At 45.0% G+C, this 22,301-nt stretch overlaps 1 protein-coding gene across 1 annotated transcript in view; it reads left to right on the forward strand.

The window, feature by feature from the left end:
* Nucleotides 1-4,723: 4,723 nt before the first annotated feature.
* The window catches only part of cttnbp2 (cortactin binding protein 2), an 89,136-nt gene continuing 71,558 nt past the window's right edge, over nucleotides 4,724-22,301 (forward strand). The window contains exons 1-2 of the mRNA XM_041939344.1: nucleotides 4,724-4,898; nucleotides 12,756-12,863. Of these exons, the coding sequence (XP_041795278.1) occupies nucleotides 4,770-4,898; nucleotides 12,756-12,863 (237 nt within the window). The 5' untranslated portion in view covers nucleotides 4,724-4,769. The remainder of the gene's footprint in view (nucleotides 4,899-12,755; nucleotides 12,864-22,301) is intronic.

Genomic DNA, 22,301 nt, shown 5'->3' on the forward strand with positions numbered 1-22,301 from the left:
TTGCAGCAGTGCAGTAAATGAGTATTTAGATTTTATGCTGCTTTATCATCTACTCCATTACATTTCAGAGTAATTGTAATTTTCACTTCATAGTCAGTGGTCATTTTGCTGGCTCAGCTTTTATATAAAAACATTTTGTCCCTCGAAGAAACGCCAACAGAATGAGACTAAATGTGGAAGCCCGTCAAGGGAAAAAAAATTCAGATGTCCTCAATAATTTTTCTGCGTGCATGTTCATCATGTGCATGAGACATCCTTTCATTTGCACAGATGTTCCTCGGGTCCTAACGTCATTTCAGATGCTGATTTTGGAGGCAGGGTTATCCACAAACCGTCCGTCTTGAATCAATAGTTTCCCCTGTGATGGTGCAGGACCCCCCCTTATAAACACCAGTTAGGCCAATTACAGCAAACATGATTAACCTCATTTGGTGAACTGTAAGATCAAGTGAGTTAGAGCGGTAGTTCCCCTCAGCTGCCCGTAAACAGTTCAATCTGCATCTGCAAGGTCCTGGTTCACCGAGTTCATTCACAGCGTCTGATGACTTTGACAATAGAGGGACCCCGTCAAGATGTGGTCTAACAGTGGACATATGTGAAAGAAAGCTCAGAGTGTTAAAGTAAAAAGCTGGTGTTGTTGTAGATTTTTTAACAAATGACATGAAAAGACCAAAACCAGCAAAGTGTTTTTGCATCTTTAAATACTGTCTGACTTCCACAGCCTGTCTGTGGCCCCCCCGGCCCTGCAAACCCCAGGATCTCTTCAATAAATTAGAAATAAAATAGTAATAATAATAATAATAATAATAATAATTAGTATAGATTTTTTTAAAGGCTCAGTAATTTCCTAAGACATGGGTCCTGTAGTTATTAGAACAGGAACACAGTGTGTATTTATTTGGGACTACTTTCTGTGGCGGATTAATACACATCTGGTGAGTATTAACAGCAGCAGGATGATACATGTGGCGTTGAGTTGAAATAAACTGCAGTGTGTGTGCTCATGGTAATGAAGGATGTCAGCGAGTGAATCAGTGTGGCTCACTGGAGGGTTTCTGGTCAACAAGCTCCAGAGCTCCATCAGGTCTTTTCATGGGATTTGTTGATAAGAAAAACACAGAATATCACCAGCTTTGCACATTTCTGTGGCCTGAATGCTGCAGCTTCCTCCGTAAGTCCAAAGACATAGTGAGGTCAATCAGAGACTGTAAATGTAGGAGCAGCTCAACGTGCTGTACACACAACACAGCCTAATGTGTGTATTCATTGTCAACTTCGCAGAAGGATCTTAATAAATGCTGGTTTCAAATATAGAAATATGACTGCAGTAACAAATGTAAAACCTTCACATCACTTTAATAAGCTTCATGTGTGCTACCAGTGTTTAGCATGGCATCAAGCAACAGACAGCTTGCATGCCTGCTCGTGTTTCTGGCCCAGCTGCTCCTTTGTGTTTCGTGCTCGGCGTAGGAGCGACTTCAGCGGCTGCCAGGAGAAACCAAACGATGCACAAGATTCGACAACACACACAGCAGCACTACTACCTCGACAAAATGTTTACTGTGATGATTTATGTGTCTCAGGTTGGTGCACGTTGATTTTTATGTTGCACGAAAGCAAAGAAGGCTGGAAAATAATCAGAGTCATAGAGGCTTGGTTTAAAAAGGTCCCAGCAACAATGAAAAGTACATTTATTTATGTAGTCGGTTAAAACACATGTAAAAGTACCAAAGGTTTTCATGTGATCATGACTTTAATGCTGAAGCTGGTAAAGGGTTTTTTTTTCCCCTAAAGAATCAATAAAGTTTTAACTTAAATTGTCATATTACAACATCATTTATTTGTTGATTTTATTTTGTACTATTCACCTAAATGTGCAAACTAACTTGTGACTGAAAAAGTACAATAACTGCCTCTGAATTGTGGAGAAGTAGGAGGGGGGGTGGAGGTCGTCTCTGGACTCCCCCCATAATGACTGGCTGGTTACCTCCATCTGACATCTCCATCTCTGCGGGAAAGACGGGAATTCACACCTGAAATTGTCCCGTGGACGACAGAAAACCGAGCGACAGCCTGGTGCAGATACCATCATAACAGTGTGTGGCATCAAGGGAACGTGTAACACCACAAAAAAGACTTTTGAAAACACTGTGCGGTGAAAACATCTATTTTTTTATGATCTGAGGTGAGTTGCTGTCAAGATTTCAGTGTCACCAACTCATCAGTGAGCAGTTCACACCTGAAACAGACACATTTCAACACATCTGTGGGTTCAGTTTTGTCAATTTCTCCATTGTTGCTACATTACAGCTGTTTTCCCTGGTGACAAAATATTACACTGAGATTATATTTTCTGAAGAATGTTCTAAGTACACGTTGTGCTATTTTTGTCACCTTCAAGTATACTTAAGTGTACATAAGCAGTGCCTGAGTACCACATGAGTAATACTTGAGTGTACTTGGAATGTAAATTGTTGCTAAATTGGAAGAACGTTTTCCAAACTTTACGTTTAATTGAAGTCCACCAGTGAAAATCAGGATTCATGGGCTTCAAAACACACTCGCAGTACAGCTGTATTTGTGTTGGAAATATAGTTATATATACTTCAAATGAAGTGAAATTAAAGTACACTTTAATTAAGCTGCTAACAGTGTTTTACAAAGGACATGACAAGAAATTTAGTTTTCATAAATACACTTTATTGCTATCAAAATTATTTTAAGAACTTTTTAAAAGTACACTTAAGTACAATTTCTAATACACTTACAATAAAGTACACTTTCTGTAAGTACTTTGAAATACCACTTTAAGTACTGCAGAATCAGTATATTCATTTTTAATACATTTAAGTAGAATTTAACAACATCTATTTATAAGTACACTTTTTAAAAGTATCTGTCAAACACACTTTAAATGAAGCACAAACAGTAAAAGTGTTTTCATGATGACTTTTCTCTGCTGCAGTTGTATTTCTAACACACTACAGTAAATGACTTTTTGACTGGGAGTTGGGTGAAAACCTTACAGATCAAACATGTCAAACATTCAGGAACCGTCTGTCTGAGTCTGTCCAACAGGGTTTGAAACATGAGTGTGAAGGGTGGACAAGTTGTTTTTATGAACTCCCCGAAATTAATCAGTTTCAGCTAAAAAACACAATAATACAGGACATTTTCTTACTCAAGTCAACCACGTGTTGCCACTCACATCCCTGAAGTCACCGCACAGTCATGTTCTCTCATTGTTATCCTGGATGTCGGTCGTGCAGCGTTTGACCTAAATAGGGACTTAATAACCTCATTCTGGATGACCAGGCCGGATCAGCATCAGTTAATCCTAAATGCCACATCTGGGAGCTGAGAGGGCCCCTATCCTCTCTCTGCTTCTCCTGGATAAACAGACCCAGAGCTGAGAGATTTGAACTCTGAGCATCGACTCGTGTAAGATTAACATTCGGGCTTCTGGTTTGAGGCCTGTGCTGTTTGGTTTCAGTTCATAAATGGGAGGCGTCACATAAAGTGAGCTGCAGGGTGATTTACTGAGCTGAAACGAGTGGAACAGTGAAGGTGCACGAATCATCAGCTTCATTGATTTTAGTAAATATCTGCTTATTCTCAATCTGATGCAGCAACATGTTTCAAACAAGTTGGGACAGGAGCAACTTAAGACTGGGAAAGATGTGGACCGCTCCAAAAACACCTGTTTGGATCATTTCACAGGTAAACAGGTTGATTGGTAACAGGTGACAGTATCATGATTGAAAGGCTCAGTGGTTCACAGCGAGGATGGAGCGAGGTTCACCACTTTCTGATCACTTGATGGTATAAAGGAGATTAATACCTGGACTCAGGAACATACTGAATATTCTTTACTTGAGCTTGTTTTGAACATTAAGATTCTACAGATAAAACATGTGATGAGCTGCTAAAATATGATTCATTACAACAAATTATCCAACAGTATTAATTAAAAAAAAAGCTCCACCTCAATTAAGTTAAAATAACAAACATGACTTGCAGGTTGCATGAGTGCATCAGCAAAACAGCAACAAACAGACTTTATTAAAACACAGAACTGATATTCAGTAACTGTTGTTTTGAAGTAAATGTTGATGGAATACTTCGTTATATTGGAGTATTTTTACATTGTGGAATTACTACTTTTACTTAAATTTGAACGTTTCTTCCACCTTTAGAGACAGGCAGGATGTTGGCCTCCTAAAGCCTCAAATGCAGCCACAAGCATCTCTTCTATAATGTGGAGCTTCTGGATTTTATCATATTATTATTTCTTATTTCCAGTGAGCATCAGTTTGGTTTTTTGGGTTCATGACCTCAGTATTTCTAAAATGTTTTATACATGTCTTCTTTTCACCTATTTTGAATTGTCTTTATTCATCTGGGTCATGTTATTGGCGCACCGGTCCCTGGAGGTCCCTCAGCCCCGGTTTGCAACCACTTGCTGGCTTATTTTATAGCTACAGAGGCCGACAAATGCTGTTGTCAATCAGTCCGTCCAGACGCACCTCCTTTCCAGTTGGGAGCGCACCGGGTCTTCGCATCTGGATTTTACGCGTCGGTCGGTCCACGCCTACAAGACTGCCCGCCTCCCCCCGCTGCAGCCCGCACACTCGGCTGTGGGCTTCACGACGGCGGAGACCTGTCGTCCTCTCCCCCCTTTCACAGCTCCTCCAATTTGTCAAGTGTCGTCTCTCTTTCCTTTCAATGGCCGTCCGTGGCGTGATTCGCATTCAGCAGCGCAATAGTTAATGAGTGCCGGATGCGCCCTCACTCCAGCAGACCGCTACAGTACGAAGATGGCGTCGGAGGGAGCCAGCGGGGAGCAGCCTCCTCCGGTACAAACACTGGCAACCGCCGTGCTGGGAAGTGTGGACACGGTAAGACACGGGGGTTCGGGACGAGGCGGACGCTCGCCGGGTGGTTTTTGTCGGTGTGGCGTTGAAGCGGTCCCGGGGAAAGGAGGGAGAAACGCGGTGCGCATCTATTTCGCACAGGCTCGTGAAGCAACAGCGGTGGCCAGCGGGAGCCTCGCGACAGCGTCTGGAGAAAAACAAGGGGCTCGTGTCGGTTTTCGGCTCCCGGATGAGTCAGAGCAGCCGCGCCGCGGCTCTCGCGCGCGGAACGCTGCGTTTTCGTCCACACGAACGTCGCCGTGAGTTCTTTTGTTCGCCTCCGCCGCCGGCTGTGAGCGTTATCCTGCAGCCGCCGCTGGCTTCACGGGTTGTAGCTCAGATATGACAGCAAGCGGGTTCATACGCAGGCTGAAAGCCGGCTGCCTGCACCAGAGTTAAACCTAAAAACAGGATTTCTCAAGGCTGCTGGAGCTGAAAACATTTTGAATACATTTTTCAGATGATATTCACCTGGACTGCGGAGCTGATTGTGCATGAAAACCTGGTGTTTACTGAAGTGGTCCTCCACCAGTCAGTCCTTCACAGGCTTCCACAGGTTGACACTGATTCTGAGACCAGATGATTGACTCAAGGCCAGTCGAGTATTTCTCTAAAAGCTGACCCTCCTTGTCACTGACCAGTGTTGAGCTTCACTTGTTTGTACACACCTAGCTGTGATTTCTCACACTTGGCCTTTTGCAGGTGGCGGCTCATGTGCCGAGGCTGTAAACTGATCAATCCGACGCCCGGACCGCCGGGAGGTCGTGAAATCCTTCCCCTCCGTGATGCAACCCGTCACGCTGCTGCTGTCCACCTGTCAGCTAATGCAAAGCGGGCAGCGGCGCTTTTCAGTTTTTGTCCTTGTTTTTTTGAACTTTGCAGCACATCCTGTGAAATCAGGATCTTTGGATGTGAGCTGGGGGAGGCAGGCTGGCGTGAGCGCGTGGAGTTGCTGGAATAGAAAGCCGCCACGCTTCCTGAGGTGGGTGGGTGGGAGTGTGGGTGTTGAGGTGGGGGTAGGGTCGAGTGGAGGAGATGGTGGGAGAAGAGTTGCGGGGGTGGATGGAGGGCAGAGGCAGCACGGTGGAGGAGGGGGTGGAGGCCCTGTTCACCAGACACCTTTCTAAATTGGTCTTAATTTCAGTGACTCAGCTGGCATAGCTGGGAGTACCGTGTCAGCCAGCCCCCCCCCCTCTCTCTGAGCGCGCTCAGAACTGCCTCGAGGCTACTTTACATTTAGCGTCGAGGTGAACAGGTGCTCCGGAGACATGAGAGCCGGGCAGCCTCCTCAGCTCACCCGCCGCTCTGCCAGCATGCTCTTCCTTCTGCAGGTTCCAGCCAATGACAGGGGGCTTCCGCCTCCAACCCCCCCACCACCCACCACCACCACCAACGTGCCTGCCGTGGTGGTTAAATAAAGCACTTTGCTCTTTGCTCACCCCTGTCTGACTCTCCGTTGTTGGCTCACGGTGGGGGAAGTTTCTCGTTTGTGAGGACCAGCTCTCATGGTCCAGAGAGGGGTCAGAGGTCAACGCAAGGCACTCTGCCGGTCAACTCCGACCCATTTACCATCAGAGGTGTCCGTGTAGCTCACAGTGTGTTGAGTTTTGTAGTTTTGAGATTATTCTATGAGTCGGTGAGCACTGAGGACGTGGCAACACGACAGGAAGCATGAGTCAGTCGATTAAATGAGAGTAAACAAACTCCCAATTAGGCTTTGAAGAAGTTTAAATGTGATGTCACCTTTGATCAATGATGTCTGATCACCTCTGAGTGAAAATGTGCCAAATGTTAATTTAACGTCATTCAGCTGTGCTTCACCAGCTTCTCACTCCAAATACTGAAGATCCACAGCTGAGCGGTGAGATTCTTACACTGAAGCGAGATGATCAGCTGATTCGTCTGCTGAAGTACAAAAACGCACACTCCACTGGCGGCCCTGCATCAGTGTCACACAGCGGCGTGTTTTTCTCTCTGGCACAAACAGACACCAGCTGCAGAGAGGAAATTCACCAGTGAACGGACAAACTTTTCATCTTGGCCGTCGCGGAATTAACGCGAGTGATCTGCAGCTGATCCGATCTGCTGCCGCTCACGTCCGTCGTTCTAACAGCGAAGAGCGAGAGGCTGCTCCTTCCATGTTTTCCATCGTTCTTTTGGCTATAAAAAGAGCGAGGAGAGATAAAAGCTTTGGAGGGAGATCTGCTGGCGTTGGAGCTTTAATGAATCCGTGTATTTTGCCGACCGGGAACTGGATCCAAAATGGAACCAGCTGTTGGAAGCCATCCTTGGTGTAAACAGTCACCTAGTTTAGCCGTATTTAGGTGCAACTACCCCAAATTGTTGGTTTTAATCTCCCGTTGCATAGAAGAACTGTGTGCACACATGTTCAGCGGGTTCAGTAGGTCAGAGTTGAAGCAGTCTTCGGGAAGCTGCTGTTTAATGAGCAGCTTTCCTGTTTGGTAAAGCTGGTCTGATGATCTGGCTGCTTGTGCTGCTTCTGTTAGAAATTAAGTTTGTAGTTAAAATGCTTTGATCACAGATAGGATTGATGGGAAAGCTACAGAAATAAACTCCTGTTTAAATGTTCAGCTGCGTCTTCAGGCCGCGCTGGACTAGTCCTGGACCAGGACTATTGTGTACTGGAAGCCTGAGAGTGGTCACCAGTGGTTATGTGGGAAATGCTGCCATGTTGGAGCAGTGCCATTAACACGAGTGGCTTTAATGTCATCGCTGCTCCTTCCTGACAACAGAATTTCTGTGCCCAGAGACTGTGGGGTTCAAATGACCCTGTAAACAACTCGGAGAGGTCACTGGAGGAGATTAATAGAGTGTACCATTATACTTAAAGGGTCACCCAGATTACAGAAAATACAGATTTTATAAATGAGCTCTTGTGCTACTGTTTTTCTAACCTTATGGAAGCATTTTTGGTTGATTTGTCCAGTTTTTATTGTCTTTATTGTTCTTTTTTATGTCTTTTATTCTTAACAACTTAATTTCCCCAGCGTGGGATCAATACGTTTATCTTATCGACACGTGCTCTGGTACAATAGATTCATGTGCATGCACAGAATATCCCCGTAAAGCTGTTTACATGAATAATGAAAATGAATATTCCACTAATCATCCTGTCTACATGCAGCTGTGCACGCTTTACAAACGCAGCCTCCACCTTTCATTCGTTCACTCGCCTTCATGAAAAGATCAGAGTTGTGATTTTTGTGCATAGCCAGAAACCCGTTGATGAGACTTTCATGTATAAAAGTAGGTGTGTTTCTCCTTCAGACCAGACCAGTGGGCTCTTCTTTTGTGCGTGCATCATCTGCAAACTGCAGTAAAAACCCCAGTGGAGATGCATTTTCTGAATATGTGACCAAAGAAACATGAATAACATCAGCGAATTGCACTTCATTCAGAATAAAGCCTAATTAGGAAAATCCAGCGGGAATATGCTGTTTACATGACCCATATAAAATCTGGATTATTGTCATATTTGGAATAATAATAGTGGAATTTCAGTGTGTATGTAATTGTAGTCAGCGTCCCTGTTGCTGTTCTGTATAATCCAAAATGGAGCTGAAACAACTGGTCAATTAATCAATAGGTGGAACCTTTTGGATTGTGGAGCAGTTTGAAGATGTGACCTGAGGCTGTGGGGAAATGTCATTATCACTGTTTTCTTACTCTTAATTAACTAAATGATAATGGAGAAAACAGATGATTAGTCAGTAATAAACAGCTTTCATCTAAATTTCAGAGGAAAAAGCTCCTATAAAAGCTGGTATACAGTGTGAGACCATTGATAGAAGAGGTAAATGAGACAATATATTTAATGGTAATTAAGTTATTCAGGCCTTTCCCTCACAGGCGTCTGTTTAGAGGCTCGCAGTAACAGGACATGACTCTGAGAAGCTTACAGGCCCACACAAGCTTTTGCCAGCAGAGCACGGTGGAGGAAGTTGCACAGAGCGAGCAGTTGCCTTCCCCCCCCGTGGCTCACAGTGAAATGGCACAGGCCTTATTAAGTGGACCGGGGCTAACAGCGAGCCTCCGAGTGCCGGCCAGGCTGCTCGCGCCCTTGGCGCAAAGCGCACGGCTCATGGAACAAATTAGTGTTCGCTTCCCTCACCTGCTCGCTGTGCAGAAATGCCGGAGAGAAGCAGCGCGCCGCCTCCACCCCCCACCCTCACCTCATCTCACCCGCCACCCGAGGCCCCGTGACCGGACGGCGCGGCTCAGGGTTGCCGTCCATCAAGGCTCCCCGAGTCGTCCAATTCTCTGAGTGGTGAAAACGCTGCCGGGAAAGAGGGGGCTCGGCGATCGATTTGAAGGCTCGATGCGAGTGAATCAATCCCTTGGAATCTCTCCTGCTTTCATTTCCAGGCCCGCCGTGATGGCATCAGAATAGAAACGTGGTTCGACTAAGCTGAAACATGTGATTGACGCAACTCTTTCCAGCTCCTTGTTCTGAAAAGAAAAAGGTTCATATTAGAGTGAGCAGACACAAATGTTCCTTTGTTAAGAACTGATTTTTTTGATAAGACCTGACGTGATTTTTGCTCAGCACCTGTCTCGAGAAGGCTTTTCTGGCTAAAACGTCCTTTTGGAAAGGAGAGCCTCTGAAGCAGAGGGTTCATTCGTATGGATTTATTACCTCTGGCCCTGTTTGAGCATGAACTTTTCCCCCTTGAAACGTCACAGGAGCGTGTAAAGGACACATAGAAGGCAGCAGCTTGTTGAAATCCCACACCGGCCTGTTCAAAGTCATATTCTGTGTGTGGGACCTCTGGAGACGTGGGACTCTTTGATGAAATGGAATAATCTTGGCTGAGCTTTTGATACAGGCTTGTAAATCAGGCGTAAATGGCCGGCTGACAACTGAACATCACCAGAATGAGCGGTAGCAATCGGGCTGATGTGCGCCAGAGGCCGGGACGCTCTTCGCCTCCTCCATTTGCTCTCCCGGCTTTGGTTTGTTAAGGTTTTATTGAACAAATAGCCTGGTGAAAAGCTTCCAGATATTGGTAGAGCAGCTGGATGTGGCTTTTTCAGCAGATGGCTGCTGGAGTCGCCGGCGTGGTGACTGGAAATTCTTCTTCCACCAGACTCTGGTGTTTTCTTTTGGCCTCTATATGTAAGGTTGCATCAGTTTTTTGACTCTACAGCCAAGAATTTCACTCATGTTCCTCACCTGTGTGAGAAAAATCCCTGCGAAGGTCCCTGAACACAACAATTTGACAGTTTGCTTTGGAATGTCGACTAACCAGGTGCTGTCGTGACGTTCGGATGTGACCAGGAAGCTCTGTGGGATCAGATGAATAGGACTCGCTGCGTTGTCCCAAAATCCTGACGCCATGACAGAGATTTCCTCTTAGTTTGTTGTCGAATTTTACATCTTAACTCTAAAAGCCAAGCTTCTGCCACATTTCTCATGTTTCGAGTTCGTCACAGAATCGTCTCTCGTGACTTTTCTGAGATCTATACAAACCACTAAACTAATTTTACTCTTCAAATGAACACGTATAAACACACATACAAGAACTCAGTGTGTAACCACGAGTTGGCGGTACTAGATCTCCAGTGTTGGAAGACGTGCTCAGATGCAAACTTTAAATCTCCCTCCTCTCAGAAATCAGTCTTTTCGATTGGTTTTGCCACGTGAACAGTGTGCAAAAATGCAAAGGGGCATGTTTTTATGTTTTTTGTATGTGTCCTCCTACACTTGAATGTGTAGGAGGACACATCTTGTGTCCAGCGCTTAAACTTGTGAAATGAAAAATATTTGCATATTCATGTATTGTGGAATTTTTAATGAGGGAGAAGGAGTAGGTTTCATTTTCACGATTTTAATGTGATTTTACTTTTTCTCTGCAAAAACAATGTCAGACACACAGACATTTTTTCTGTGTGCGTGTGTGGAGGGAATCAGTAAAAATAGCATTATCAATACAATTCAGAGCTAAGTTACTATACTGTACATCAGGGGCTGCAGCTAACAATATTTTGGTGTTATTGATTAATTTCACAGTTATTTTCTTGAATAATCGATTACATTTGGCCTAAAAAATGTCAAACTTTCCAAACCGACGAGTTTGTTTTGTATTTTTGCTTGAAAAATGGAAATGATTAATCAATTAGCATCAATGAACTAATCGTTTCGAGTCTACTTGCGCACACAGTGTATTATTTTATTGTTATTGCGGATGAATTAACCTGCACACAACATTTGAAAGCTGAAGCTGATCTGAAGGGAGCAAATTCCCTCAGCTTTATATATTTTGGCTGGTTAAAACTACAATAATGCAATATTTTTATGCGCTGACCTTGTGTTTGTAAAATCTTGTTGTCACACACAAGCCTGGCAGACATAGAGGAAAGTAAAACAGTGTCTTAAAGATTGATCAAATGGAGAAAGTCATTGTAATTGAATGGGTTCATCCAGAATTAAATCAGTTAAAGTTTGAGAGGCTGATGCAGGTAGAGAGAAGTGACAGAATCATCAACAGGACATAGTCATATACATTTGGCACTTCATTTAATTTCTAGTTTTACATAAACATTTACTCGTTTTTTATCGCACAGACCACATGATTCAAAGTCAGACAAAAAAAGAAAATGGACTTTAGCTGAAAGAAGTCATGCTGTGCTCCTATGAACAGACTAGACAGATGCAACAAATAAGCTTTTAATAAGTAGACCGGAAAAAGCTTTTAATTGACATGAGGGGAAGCATGAAGTGGTCTGGTCACTCCCAATTACAGTCATCTCCGCCCGTGAGCCCTGCGGTTGCTACGGACCAAATAGGTGCTTAATGACCTAGCTAAATGTAATTAGACCTTCATCGCTTCAAGGTAGGTCGGGACATGTAGCCTAATCTGAGGGCTGCACTTAATGAGACCAGCTGGGAGTAAATGGTGCATTTGTCATATAAGCAACTTTTTTTCCTGCTGGTGGGGTCTGCACAACGTGGGTGCAGTGCTGGACGGGTTGTCAGATTTTTGGTTGCACTTGTTTCAGCACTGACGGCGTATAAGGATTTTGTTTGTAATCATGAAATCTTTAAAATCAGACACTTGAAACTTAGCTGCACAAAGGTGTTGCATATGCAAAGTAGTCATTTTTAGTTAGTGTCATGGCTGCAGGCCTCTTGATTGGTCGATGACAGTTTATAGCTGGTTTGGTCCAAAGTGAAACATCTTTGAAACTTTAAATGGATAATTTCAATGAATGTTCGTCGACATTCATGAATACCAGAGGATGACACCCCCATTATAATGTCCTCTGCAGTACTTCAACCTGTGCTGATGGTGCACAGGTCAGATGCATCAGCGATTATTAGCTGGTGTATTCAATGGAGGAACGGTTAGCTAATATGCTAAATGTTAACATGCCCAACATCAGTAGGTGAATAAGTATTTAGATTCATTAGTATTTAGATTCATACTTACTTCAAAAACTTAAGCAAACATGCAAAATGTTGCAGGCTTACATTAGCATTTGCTAATTCTAAAGCGTGGATATACTCCAGAACAGACACGGAGATGACGCTGTTTATTCGAGACATGCAGACAATTCGTGCAGCCCATGTGGTCCATATGTACGGTATAATATTATTATAAAGAACAGTAATAATTTGAAAGATTCAAGCAAATGTGAGCATATTATGAACATCCTAGCTTTAGCACGCTAAATGTCAGCATGTTCACACAGGTTGTTGACATTAATAAACACTGCGGACTGGTTAAAGAATGATTTAAAACCGTTTTGACGTTGAAGACGTGTTTGGAAAATGAAGTGCTGATTGCGTTGTGTGATTCTGACGTGTTGTTTCTGTTGCAGAAATGTGAGTTCAACATGGATAACCTGAGCAAGCCAGAGCTGCTCACCCTGCTGAGCATCATGGAGGGCGAGCTGGAGGCCCGCGACCTGGTCATAGAGGCCCTGCGGGTGAGTCCAGACAACACCGACGCACTCCTCCGCTCGTCAGCTGAGCCGCCGCCGCCATATTAGCATTGTCGGGTTTGATGGAACGCCACCTGCTCGGAGGAGATTGCCTTTGTCGGAGCCTTGAGATGAGATGATTAGCTGTAATTGTGACCCAGCACTGAGTTGGTATCACTCGGTTTAATGAATGATGAATGGTCATGAACGCTGCTAAATGAACGCAACATCACAAAATCTGAGTCGCCGGCTTTTTCCCAGAAATGTGCAGAACACTTGTGAGATCACGATGAAAGACTCTGCCCACTGTTTCTTTCTTTCCTTGGTAATTACCCGCTGATAAGCACTCTCTCTAATCGCCTTTGTTGAATGGAGCTGGCTGAGCGACTGGTTAGCATTTAGTTTCTTGCCAGAGAGGCCAGTGTGATCAAATCATTGCGTCCACCCAGCACCACCTGCTTAGCTAGCGGTAATAAACACATGATTGAAGTCACTGGCTCTGGCTCTTGTTGCTCCTCAGTGACTATTACGAACCAATTAGGAAGAAGCCGCTTGAGTAAAAGGTGAAATTGTTTTCTGTTGGCTGTGGAAATTTGAGCCTGAAAAACAGCACTGTCTGTAGGTGATCACTGCTAAACGATGTATTCAGCAGACTGTGAGGTCGTCTGAAGCTCAGCAGCTGGTCAACACACAGACAGGTGTGTAAGGTTTACTTTTTTATCCTAGGATTACATTTATTCATGTATTTTTGCAGAGCAGTGCATGGTACACTCAGTACTTTGAACTACAGCAGAGTGAAATCTCTACATTTGGAAGTGTTCTGCGAAGTAAAATGAATCTTTACAGAAAGTGGAGGCAAAGCGCAGACAACAGCACTCAAACTCAAAGATGACATTCCTTTTCAATCAATCGTGGTTTAAATTCAGAAATTGCAGATCCAGATAAATCACATTCCTTGGTCCCAGACCGATCTCTGAACCTGCAAACTTTCGTACATCTTTGTAACCCAGTAAATGTGCAGCAAACCTGTAAAACATATAAGAAATTGAAGCAGATGGAGTCTGGAGAGCTTCCACTGGTCACACATGGCAGACTAGTGTTCGTGGTGTTTGGAGCGTCGTATAACAGCTGTAATGGGGGCTGATCTAAGCTCTGCTCTGTGTGGCGGGCTCTGCCCTTCATTTAAACAGCGTGGAAGAGGACATGAGCTGCTGTCAGATCTGTGAAGTTAGAAGAGATGAATCTGATTCTGCTCGGTGAACATTTACTGTCCTCGGCGATTGAAGTGAGTGTATGCATGGGAAGAGTTGAAATGGACGACGTATTGATCCTGATGGCGCGCAGGTGGTGGCTCTGCGCCGCCCTCGCGTTAGAGGTCGCTCGTCCTCTGCCGGGTTATTTCCGAACCAACACGCGCACGTCCCTCTCCGCTGTTCTGCATTCAGGTCAGGATCTGCGCCTCGGTTTGTCCACGCTCTACTTTGAGGCTGTCCTCTTTTGATAGGCCGTTAACGTGCAGCTCATTCACAGTGTTGGGGCTGCAGCGAGGCTCGCGTTCAGTTTTAAGGGTTGCTGGTGTTCCTCTGAAGCAACAAGTGGAGCCTGAGCGTTTTGCTGCGCTGCAGGGATCGAACCTTTTGGTCGCGTAGCACCTCCTGTTATGTTTCTGGTTCAGCTCGTGGACGTTTTAGTTCAGTGTTCCTGACATTGAGCCTGTGTGTGACTTTCCACTCGTTCACTTTACTGATATTGAACAGCTCTTTCTTTCCACATCAGCTTCTTTTCATCTTCATCTTTTTGCTTCTCATTGTTTGCAGTCTTCTTCCATTCAGGTCCATCTGTCTATCGTCTATCATTTTCGCCGTCTCCCTTTCTTTAGATTTAGGACAGTCTGAGCCTGGGTGTCACCTCCTCTCTATCTCTTTGTGTTTCTGGTATTGGATTTTTGTCCCCTCCACCCTCACCGCCATTTCACCCGTGTTTTCTCCTGGCATTAAGAATCCCTGCAGGCCCCTTCTTCCCTGTGAATGGATATCCTATCCAGGTTTCAAAGAAATAAGCCTCCTCTGTGTGCCCTGACGGCTCTCGCAGAACACAATGAGCCTGTTTGTTCTGTCGCCGATAAGCCCCATCCGAGAGCGAGGGAGTCGGAGGCAGGCAGGAAGGAGGAAGAGCCGGGAATGAAGAGTTAGGAAAGAGTTGAGAAAGAAAAAGGAGTCCAAGTCGTCGGTTCGAATCAGAGCGAAGGCGATGGAGGGCTGGAGAGATGCAGAACGAGAGGGTGGAAAATGGAGGCCTGACATCGTCTCTGACAAAGCGGGACAGTGTGACAGAGAGGATTAAGTCGACTCCCCTGTCCACTCGCTTTCCAGCTCTCTATCCACCCCTCCCCTTCCACCCAAAAGGCCTAAAGAAAAGCATCATCTGGCCACCAGCTGCAGGGCTATCAATGTGCACAAAGCTTATTTTTAAAAATCAACCCACAAATCAAGCTAACCAGCCTTAATTAGTCAACATTTTCGAAGCGTCTTGCAGTGGCACAGTTTCAGAGAGCTTCGCAGGGATCTGAACCCTCAGCCCTGGCTGTTTTAGTACAGGTCCTCTATCTACATACTGCCCATTCCCCCAGCGTACCGCTTTACTGCTCCCACGCCAAAAGCTTGGACCGAACTTCCGTGGCTTGGCACGACTGCTGCGATTGTTTGTGGCGTTGGGGTTTTATTAGGAGGCTTTGGTGCGGCAGATTAATTAGCGTGTGGCTAAAGCTGGCTGAGCCACCGTATCAGGTTTCATCCTGGAGAAAAAGAAACGAGGCCGTAAGCAGATTAGCCAAACGACAGCGATATCACATGATTACCGTGGCCGATGGCTACACAAGTCACCCATTCTTCTGCGCCAAGAGCTTTTCAGGGGGCGTTTGAACACCATGTGTTTACCCGCTTATCAAAGCAGGGAATAAATCTGTTTTATTTGTATCATCAAATAGGTTTAAGGTGCATTTTCAAGATGATGTAGCTGTTTTCACAATCAGTGCATTTAGGTTGAGTGACGGCTGAGTGGCTGCCTGAGTCAAAGTGGATAAACTCGCCTGCCAGGACAAAGATTAAGACTTTGGCCGATGTCCAGGGGTAATTTCCCCACTTACACGAAGAAATAGTTTTACAAAGACACTGAGTTGTTCTTGATTGGAAAAAATGGCCTCTCCTGGTTTCTCCTGGTCTCCTGCTTTGCTGTCCACTAACTCTTAAAATGACCTCCTCTCATTCTACAGCGGAGGCTTGACAGCTTTACAATTCATATAGCCGGTGTGCAGCTGGATGCCAGAAACAATGAGCTAACAGAAGCTAAAAAATGCTAAAGTCCACAAGAGCTGTAGAGTTTGGTCTCTGTCCCGCTGTGGTTGATGTTACAGGTTATCTGATTCAGTGTGATGTCAACAACACCAGCAGGTCAGCTGTTCCTTTTCTTTTTAATGCTCTAAACAGAATGAAAGTCAAACACACCCTCGTCTGTGAGACATCGTGGACAGTTGGACAGTTTGTCAGTTTCTAGCTGTCATGTCCTGTGAGCTTCAGTGGGAGAGGAGAACTGTACGGGCGGAGGTGTCCAGATTGGACGTCCGTGCTTTTGTGAGGATGACTCGATTGGATCATTTCAGGGGCGAGGAGTGATCAGCAGAAGGCCAATGAAAAGCATCTGAGTGAGCAGCCACAGACGAGCGATGCCTCTCATGACGAGCGTTTTTTCCACCATTTTGCAAGATGTGCTTTCACTGTTTGTATCAGAGCAGAAAACAAATGCAAAGTTGAATCTTTCTCGACTTCTCTTTGACTAATAATGTGCAACACAACGTTTTTGAAGGTTTAATTCACATTAAGTGCCGTCTTGTTGCGACTTGTTGCATTTCAGAGCTGCAACAATTAATCGATTAGATCTTAACTATTCAATTAATTGACAACGTTTTGATAATCAGTTAAATGGTTTGAGTAAATCTTTGAGAAAGAAGTTGAATTTCTCTGATTCCAGCTTGTTAAATGTGAATATTTCCTGCTTCTTTCCTCGTCTATGACCGTAAACTGAATATCTTTGAGTTGTGGACATTTGGGGACTTTGGGAACCACTGATCCACATTTTGTAGACCAAGCAGCTAATCGATTATCTGAGACAAATCGTTAGTTGCATTTGCCAGTAATGGATGGATCCAGTGGAACAAAGTGATGGCGTCCCAGCCGGGGTTGATGGTGCCATTCCTGCGGCAGCTGCCTGTTGAAATGTTCACATTTACTCCTGAACAAACCGAAACGAATGGCTCTCCTCTGCCGCACTGACCGAGCGCTGCTCCGGGGTAACATCACCGTAGACGGCGGTGTTTGGGAATCCAGATGGGCGGTCGGCGTTTCTGCCCACCAGCGTCCAACCGCACGCGGGCACGGCTCCCCGGGAGGTCACGTGACCAACCATATGACTCAGAGAGCCCGCGGAGCTGCTGTCAGCGCTGGGCTCGTACACGCTTAGCACAACACAGCACATGCCCCGAGCCATCAGGCTTTCTCCAGCGTCACGTTATCTCCGACCATCTAGCTATTTAAGGCATGCCCTGTTGCTGGGCTTTTCCAGCCCCCCCCCCTCCACACACACACACACACACACTCACACAGTGTTTGTCTTCTTCTGTATCTCTGTTCGTCTCTTTTTGTTCCTGTAAGACTTTGTGTTTGGACACCCCGCCTTCCCTCAGTGTTCCCCCCATGTCGCTCGCTGCTTCTTTGTTTCTGTCTGTCCTCTTATCTCTTCGGGCAGACGCCTAGCAGCTCATTGCTCATCATTACTGTCTTTCTCGCGGTCTCCCTCCTCCCACATGAATCTGTCCTTCCCTTGCTGTATCTCTCCGGCTCTCTGGGCTGCGCAGCTAATCCGAAATATATTAAAAATCACGGTGCACCCGCTGAACTGCGAGAAGCTGCCATTTTTTTCCCCACTCCCAGATAGAGAAGGATGCGTTAGAAATCTTCCCCGACGAGTTCAATCATGTGCTGCGCGAAAAATTTGTGAAGTGATCTTTACATTTCATTCAAACTGAACAAAATATGTAGCAACGTTATCATCACCCACACCTGACTCATCTTTTTTTGGGAGGTGTTGTAGATATTGGAAATGAAATTGGGATGAGAGCCTTTGAGCCAAGAAAAGTAATTTTTTTTTTCCCCGTCAGCACCTTGGCAGGGTGTGTGTTGGCAGGATTTTAAGTCAAAACCACTATTGCGAAGGTAGTTTGCCAAGTAAATCTTAACTGTGTGACAATTTGGAATAATCAATCAATATCTGTAACGTCTGACTGTGCGAACGTAAATATTTAAATTCAGTTAGGACGTTAAAAAACAGCCTTTTTACATGTTGATCTGAATCTTTGTTTGTCTCACACACACACATACACACAAGCCAATCAGCATCCTGCTCTGATCGGTCGGCTGCCTAGCAACCAGACCCCCCAGCCCGGACCCTCCTCCTCAAGCTCCCCGGCTCGTGTTTCACTGCCACCCACTGACATGACACTTAGGAATGAGGCTACAAAGACTCAGAGTCGGTCTTACTCTCAAGCCGCCATCAACCCCCCTGTTTCAGGGGAGGTGGTACGACCCGTTAGTGGACGTCTCTGGAGAGCCGGTTTCTTATGACAGTCTCTTTTATAATTTTGTTTTTTTTTTTTTTGTTAGTGGGGTGGTTTTTGAAGGGCTGTCAGTCAATGCAGAAGATGGGACTAGTCCCGGGGGGGGCGGACTGTCTCAGAGTTGAAAGAGCATGTATGAGTGTGTGTGTGTGTGTGTGTGTGTTTGTGCTAGTATGCATGTATAATGTATGTCGGGCTACAACTAAGGAATATTTTCACACCCAAGAATCTTATTTCTTCGATCAATCAGTTACACAGTTAAAACGTCAGGAAATTATTTTAATGAAGTGTTTTACAAGTTCTCCAGTCCACGCTGACACATTGCATTTATTTGTTTTGTACAAATGGGTTCAGCATGTTGGACGTGATTGTTGTGTAGGTGGTAAAAGAGGCTTGTTGTCGGGGGTCCGGCCGCAGCATCGGCCTGTCTTTTCTAACCTAAATGACAAACAGAAGTAGCGCCTCGTTGAAGTGCGAGCTCCTCGTTGAAGTGCGAGCTCCTCGTTGAAGTGCGAGCTCCTCGCTTCGTTTTGGCTTCTCTGACTTATTCTCCTGGTCGGATTGACGCCGTTCAGCTTCACCTTCACTCTCCTCCATGTTTCTTTGTGTTGCCTTCGTGCAGATTTCCTGCGTGCATCCTTAAAATCTGAAGAACCCAAAGCACGGTCCACATTTCCCATCATGCCGAGTGCTGGTTGCTTTTTGTTAGTGTTTATAATGTGTCTGCTCAGAACACGGTGGCTTCTGTTGGTAATTTTTAGCCGTTAGCGTCGTAGCTGCTACATCTCCTCCGCCCAGCTGTGTTTCGCTGCTGTGTTTGTGAGCTCTTGTCTTGTGGTCAATGTCATCAAAGGGTCGACAGCACAGAGAGCCGCTTCATGTCTCGATAAATGACAGAACACGATATCAAACAACTGACGCCCTTCTATCGTCACGTGACACATTTTGTGCTGCCCGACCCCCCTCATTCATCTGAATGGGACCGTTGCTTTGATACGGTGTGTGTTGATGCACGTGTTTCCAGCTAAGAAGCGAAAGTTTGTTGAACCTGATTCGACTTTTGCTGCAAAACTAATTCAGCATCATCCCTCAAGATCCTGCAGTGATCAGTAAAATACATGCAGGCTCACGCTGCCGGTAGATGACTTTTTATCTGGACTGCAGAAAAACAGATCTGGCCTTTATAAACACAGAAGTCTGTCCCCGACTTACTGAGTGACTCATGAAGTTGCACCATTGGTCAGCCGCGGTGGAGTTCCCCCGTTGGCTGCCTCAAAATGAGTCGCCGTGGACGGTCCTCATTAGCTACTTTCAACCTAGTTTTGTTAAGGCTGTATTTCGCCGTATAGTGTGCAGGAAGCGTCTGCAGTCGGAGAAATGATCTTTCTTCAGGCGCTCTGAGGCAGAGCTGGGAGAAAAGTGTTTTCTGAAGTCTGATTTTCAACTTTGATGCCTCAGTATAGGTTTGAATGTGTCCGTGTGTTCACTGTGTGTCGTGTACGTGCAGAAATCTTCACTGTGGAACCAAGCGATTGGTGAAGTGCTTAGGAAGTAGGTCATAGCAACCATCCCTCTCACTCTCTCTTAATCCTCTCTGAGTGTAACCCCCCCTCCTCCCCCTTTATATAGGCCTATATTTCACTCTTCAGCCTCTCGCTCTCTCCTCATTGTTGACATAATTATATAACATACGCCGTTAGGTCGAAGCTTTTATCTAAAGTGCCTCACGGTGCTGCGAGTGCACATGTCTATAACATGGGTGGCCCCAGCGGGACTCGACCCCCAACGGTGGAAGCGAACGTGGGATGTTCTTGTGAAGTCGGACACCTGACTCTATGTTTTTGTGTTTCTGGGTCAAAAATAAAATCAAGTTCGGTTTTTCTGGCTGCTCAGTTCTTTCAGGAAACATCCACAGTGCTGCGCAGCCAGAAGGAGGCAATAATGTGATTTATCAAGTGTCAGTTATGCTCAGTGTCAATGAATCTGTTGATTGTTATTTGAATTGATTGATTGTTCAGCCTGCAAGATATTGAAAAAACAACCCGAGTTGACGTCTTTAAATTGCTCGTTCTGTCCAAAGAAAATCAGTTTACAAACATATAAAAAGGCAGAAAAGCATCAAATCGTCACAGTTTCAGAGCTGGAATCAGACAAGTTTTTTGCTTGATAAAACGACACTATCAACAACAAACGAGTGAGAATCGAAAGCTCTCCTGTTGCGCAGTTAATAGATAAATCAACTAATTGTCTCCTTATGATCAGTGTGAAAGCCGGTCTCAGCGGCTTCCCTTTTTGTCGAGGTGAAATCCTGCAGCTTCGCCGTCGCCGTGATGCTTTCAGGGCACAGAAAGGACAGAAATGTTTGTCTTCGGGTGTGTTTGTTTTCAGACCTGTGACGTCTCAGTTAGTGGGGGACGGCGTTCTCGTCTCTGCTTTAGCTCCGCTAAATATCTAAACAGTAACAGCTGGACGTGAGCAGTTTGTGTTCGTCTCCCTGGACGCTCATCTGCTGACAAAACATTAACACAGGGCAGCTATGCCGGTTATTGAATTGAACCTTAGATGTGAGAGTATATTCTATTACATGGTCTTGAACGTACCCCAGATTCAGATCCAGTATGAAAACTTTGTACATTCATAAATCCTACAAGAACATGAATGCTTGGTTGCTTTGAGCATTGACTTTGTTAGTGCCTTGCCAAGTGGCCGTGACTTATTTCCCCTTCCTCTTCCTCTCTTTGCCGTCTCTTCTGTACTGAGGGAGGCTTGTTGCAGAGACTTCTCCATTAGTGTTTTCAATATTGTGTGTTAAACAATGTGTTGATTTCAGGGTCTGAAGTTTGTTCCATCTTTTTTTTAATATGTGAGTTTCATGAAGCAGTTCAGTCCTAAAACTCCCTGTCCCACTTTTCCATCTCCCTCTCTCTCTCTCTCCCTCTGTCTCTCAGGGTCTCTCGGTCAGTTGATTTGATGACATGGCTGCTGTTTGATGTGGGCTCAAAGTGTCACGAACACTCTCAACTCTCTCTCTCACTTACACACACACACACACACACACACACACACACACACACACACACACACACTGCAGCTCCACGTGATGAGAGAGAGACAGTGACACAAACACAGAAATAGTCAACGCTGCTCGCCTTACCTGATCCTTCTGAGCACTTGTACAATAGAGTTTGGATTTGTAAAGCAGTTTGTGTGTGTGTGTGTGTGTGTGTGTGTGTGTGTGTGTGTGTGTGTGTGTGTGTGTGTGTGTGTGTGTGTGCGTGTGTGCGTGTGCGTGTGTGCTGTGTGCTGTGTGCACACAGAAGGACTTTGTGTTTGCAGAAAGTATTCACAGTCTTGTGAGAGGCGTAGAACTGAATTTGGAAGAGCTGACCTGATTTGTTCTTCTTCTGTCAAGCCTTTGCTGGCGTGTCGGTAGTTGAGGGAGCACAGAGGAAGTGGAGGACATAAAACCAGTCAAAGATCTTGATCAGTTAGTTAATGATCCCCGTAAAGCTGCATCAGCATTTAAAAAGGGTTGCAGATCTGTGGTGCTCATGTTAATCAGAATGTATTTCCAACCTGTAGTTTCTGATGCTCATTGATTACAGCAGAGATATTTAAGAGAGTTAATTCATCAATAAGTCAAACTGCAAAGAAGTGACCTGATCAAGCTCCACACATGAGAATTAATTATTTTTCCTCTCTTTTCTGATTGCATATTTAATATATTTTGGTTGTTGACTGTTGTTTATGGCAAAACAAGACACTTTATGTCATTT

This window comes from Chelmon rostratus, chromosome 6 (assembly GCF_017976325.1).
Source record: "Chelmon rostratus isolate fCheRos1 chromosome 6, fCheRos1.pri, whole genome shotgun sequence".
Taxonomy (NCBI): domain Eukaryota; kingdom Metazoa; phylum Chordata; class Actinopteri; order Chaetodontiformes; family Chaetodontidae; genus Chelmon; species Chelmon rostratus.